We start from the raw sequence: 4,172 nt of genomic DNA on the forward strand, positions 1-4,172 counted from the left end.
TGTCTGTTTCTCTGTTTGCCTGTATCTTTCCCTCTCTTTCTAAGGTGTCTGTGCTATATTGAAAACTGTTATATGCTATCACTTTAAATTCTTAAGGGTTCTCCTGGTCCTGCTTGCAGACCAGGGGGCTCTGTAGGGAAGCATGCGATCAATGTCTTTCAGCAGTCAGTCTGAAAAGAGCCAGCCTAGAGCAATGGGGGGTGAGTTTGGTGTCTCTGCCTTACGGAGCATCCTGCTTTTCTCTCTGGTTTTGGGTTTTGTGCATTGGGGTTTTGGATTTTATGCAATAAAGTCATGGTACACTGCAACCTTCCAGAGAGAGTATTTGATGTTTTAATCTAACTTCCCTGTTTGTATCCTGTGAGCATAACAGTATCCAGGGCGATCCCATAGCCTTTACCTCCCATCCCCCAGCCCTTTAGACAGGTTTTGAATGCCTTTCTATCTCCCTGACAACTCACCTCTTTCACATGGATTCTCACCCCTTTCCTCAGTTGTTTCTAAAATGTCCCTCTGGATTTTCCCCTAAAGTGGAAGTTCTGTGCATGTTCCTGACCCTGTAGCTGCTGGTTGTCTTCAGCAGAGCCTTTCCTCCACTGACCAGAGTGTCAGCTGAGAGCTCTCTGCAGATGTCAGGAGGCACTGAGCACTGCATCATCTCTTTGCAATGTTCTTTGAGATTACAAGGTAGATCAACCACACCTACTCCTCTGTCCATCCCACTTATGAATGTAGACCCCCAACTCCCATTATAATAAAATAAAATAATATATAGTTTCAAAAATACTTAGGCAACCTAGGCGCCTTAAGGTCAGATTTTTAAAGCTATTTAGGTGCACACAGCATCACAATGCCCAAGCCAAAATCTCATTTTCTCAGATTAGGCACTGAGGGGTCTACATTCTATTGACTATTCTACAGTCTTCCATGCCTAAATCCAGGGTTTCTCAAACAGGGGTTGCCTCTTGTGTAGGGAAAGCCCCTGGCGTGCCGGGCTGGTTTGTTTACCTGCCCCGTCTGCAGGTCCGGCCGATCGCGGCTCCCACTGGCCGCGGATCGCTGCTCTGGGCCAATGGGAGCTGCTGGAAGCAGCGGCCAGTAAGTCCCTCGGCAGAATAAGTCGGTTCAGAGAGCCTTCTGCAGTGCCCCGTGGCAGCTGTATTTCAGTTCCCTGTGTCTCCATTCTTCACTATGGGCTAAGTATTTTTAAAAATCCCACTAGGCGCCTATCTGCAACTTGGGTGCATAAATACCTCTGGATATGTATCCTTCTGCACTTGCTTAAGTTGATGGGATGTTTGTTCTTTTGCAAGTCACACCTCTGAGGTTTAGTATTTTTATTTGTACCTAGATGCAGCTCATAGAGGAAGCAGAAGAGGCCAATCAAACGGTCATCTCAGAATTCATCCTCCTGGGATTTGGGAATCTCCCTGAATTGCAGATCCTTCTCTTCCTGGTTTTCCTGGTGATCTACATTGTGACCATGTCTGGGAACATCCTCATCATTGCGCTAGTTGTCACTGATCAGCACCTTCACACTCCCATGTACTATTTCCTGGGGAACTTGTCCTGCTTGGAGACCTGCTACACCTCCACCATCCTGCCCAGGTTACTGGCCAGTCTCCTGACTGGAGATAGAACCATTTCTGTCAGTGGCTGTTTTGCACAGTTTTATTGCTTTGGTTATTTGGCAACTACAGAATGTTATCTCCTAGCAGCGATGTCTTATGATTGGTATCTAGCGATATGCAAACCCCTGCGTTATGCAGCCCTGATGAACGGCAGGTTGTGCCTCCAGCTAGCAGTGGGGTCTTGGATAAGTGGGTTTCTAATTTGTGTAATAATGACGTGTTTTATGTCACAATTAACATTCTGTGGCCCCAGTGAAATTGACCATTTCTTTTGTGATTTTTCTCCAATGCTAAAGCTCTCCTGCAGTGACACCAGCGTGATCACACTGGTTAGTTTCATACTCACCTCCCTAGACTCACCTTGCCCATTTCTATTAACTGTGACATCCTATCTTTGTATCATTGCTACTATCCTCAGAATCCCTTCCACTACCGGGAGGCAAAAGGCCTTTTCCACCTGCTCCTCTCACCTCATTGTGGTTACAGTTTTCTATGGGACTCTAATGACTGTGTATCTGCTACCAAAAACCAATACACTGAAAGCCCTGAACAAAGTGTTCTCTGTCTTCTACACAGTCCTGACTCCCATGCTCAACCCCCTCATCTACAGCCTGAGAAACAAAGAGGTGAAAGAGGCCCTGAGAAAAGTCATCCGGTAATATATGTTGCTCAAATGAATTCAGATGGAGTCACTGATCTGTGAAGGAACCTATCTGGCTTAATGAGCAAGAAAGTTTACATCTAGTAGGGCCCAAGCTCACACCAATGGGAACTGCTTTGGGGAATGTGAGGACATGCTACGTTTTGGGTTGATGACATTCCCATTCCTGGCTAAAGCTGATACTTGCTACTGCCTTAATTGGAAACCTGACTGTCTTGCGCTCTACACTCCACATGGTGACATTTGAGATTTTGGATACGTGTTTCATCTATTTCTCCGCTCTCTCTGAGTTGGGAAAATACCACATTCAACTTGGCACTGGCCTCAGATACCTGTGGGTGGAATTAGTTGGTTCAAATATTTTCTCTCTCCTTGGTGTCCTGAATTCCCAAAAGCTCCATAACTTTATATCTGGGAAGATTGTACTGGTCTTCCCATTTGTTGTACTGCATGTCATCTTGCAATGGGTAGAAGGGATGTAAGGGTGTGCCTATACTGCAATGTAAGCCTAGGGTCTGTGGGACTTGAACCCATAGGCTCAGTGAGTGTAAACCTAGGGTTGAGTGTCCACACTGAATATTAACACTTGGTTTAGAATTTCTGGACCCGGACCTCACACCAGCTCTCAGGCATCTACGCTGCACTATGCAGACCTAAGTCAAGCCAGCCTGTGCCAGATTTCCTAGCACCTTTCCAAGTGGGTAGCCATTCTAGCCATTTGTTTGTGGTGCCCTGAGGGAAAACTTGACTGTCCATCCCGCAGCACTTTACCGGAAGCTATCGCAGCCTGCCAAGGTATTGGGCCAAGTTGTCTTTTGAGTCTGCACGTGCCCAGCAGCCAGAGCCAGCAACAGGGAAGAGTCAGGGTTTGAAGCACTTGTCTTGCTTGTGCTTTCACTGATACAGACCTGACAGACTCAGACTGGATGCTGCTGCTCATGGCTCTTGGGAGAGCCACTGATGCCCCCTGTGTAGACTGGTGCTTCTGGACCAGGGCCACGAGCACAGACTGGTGGGACCCCCTTGTCATGCAGACCTGGGATGACCAGTCCTTGCTCATGAAGAAAGCTGCATTTCTGGAGCCTTGTTAGCAGCTTGCCCGGACCCTTCAGCACCACGACCCATACACGAGGGAAGCCATTCCTGTTCAAAGGTAGTTTGTATACCCCTAGTCCTACAGGTCCATTGCTAACCAGTTTTGGGTTGGAAAGTCGACTGGATGTACCCCTTTTTCCTGGGCTTATGAAACAATATCCTCATCACAGAGGCCATGGCAAAAGAAGGCTTAATTATATTTCCAGTAGGTGTAGAATGGTGGTTGAATGTGCGTTTGTCAGATTGAAATCCTGAAGCCTGAGTCTAAGTTTATGCTTATATTGCAGTGTAGACATTCCCTAAGACGCAGTGCGTCAGACCCTAAACAGATTAGTGGCTATCAAAATAGAATAAATGATGTGAATGATTTCTGTTGACACAACCTCTTTGCTACAGCAACAACAAAATTGATGTCAATTAAAAAAACAGTGGGTAGGTGTGGAGGAAATTCTACTCGTGGCATATTTGAAAAGTGCCAGCATCTTTCATCCTGAAGCACATTGGGCAAAGTTTCCAAAAGTGCCTAGCTGACTTAATGGCATAAATCTCATTGACTTTCAATGAGACACAGATTCTCCCATCCTTAGGTCCTTCTGAAAGGGGAATGCTTTTGAAAATTCTACCCATTGAATAGTACATTAATCCTTAGGCCTCTGATTCAAATTACCTAATTGAAAGAATGACAGTAATTGAGCCAGTGAGGGTACGTCTACACGGCAGCTGAAGGTGAGCCTCCCAGCCTGGGTAGGCAGACTCATGCTAGCAGGCCTTGTGCTAGCGTACTA

At 46.3% G+C, this 4,172-nt stretch overlaps 1 protein-coding gene across 1 annotated transcript; it reads left to right on the forward strand.

Annotated features, from left to right (window-relative positions):
• Positions 1-1,351: 1,351 nt before the first annotated feature.
• LOC120383071 (olfactory receptor 11L1-like) lies at positions 1,352-2,290 on the forward strand. Its single transcript, XM_039500704.1, has one exon. It carries the CDS (start codon positions 1,352-1,354, stop codon positions 2,288-2,290), a length of 939 nt encoding a protein of 312 aa, XP_039356638.1.
• Positions 2,291-4,172: the final 1,882 nt, after the last annotated feature.

The sequence above is a fragment of the Mauremys reevesii genome, linkage group 15 (genome assembly GCF_016161935.1).
Source record: "Mauremys reevesii isolate NIE-2019 linkage group 15, ASM1616193v1, whole genome shotgun sequence".
Lineage (NCBI taxonomy): Eukaryota > Metazoa > Chordata > Testudines > Geoemydidae > Mauremys > Mauremys reevesii.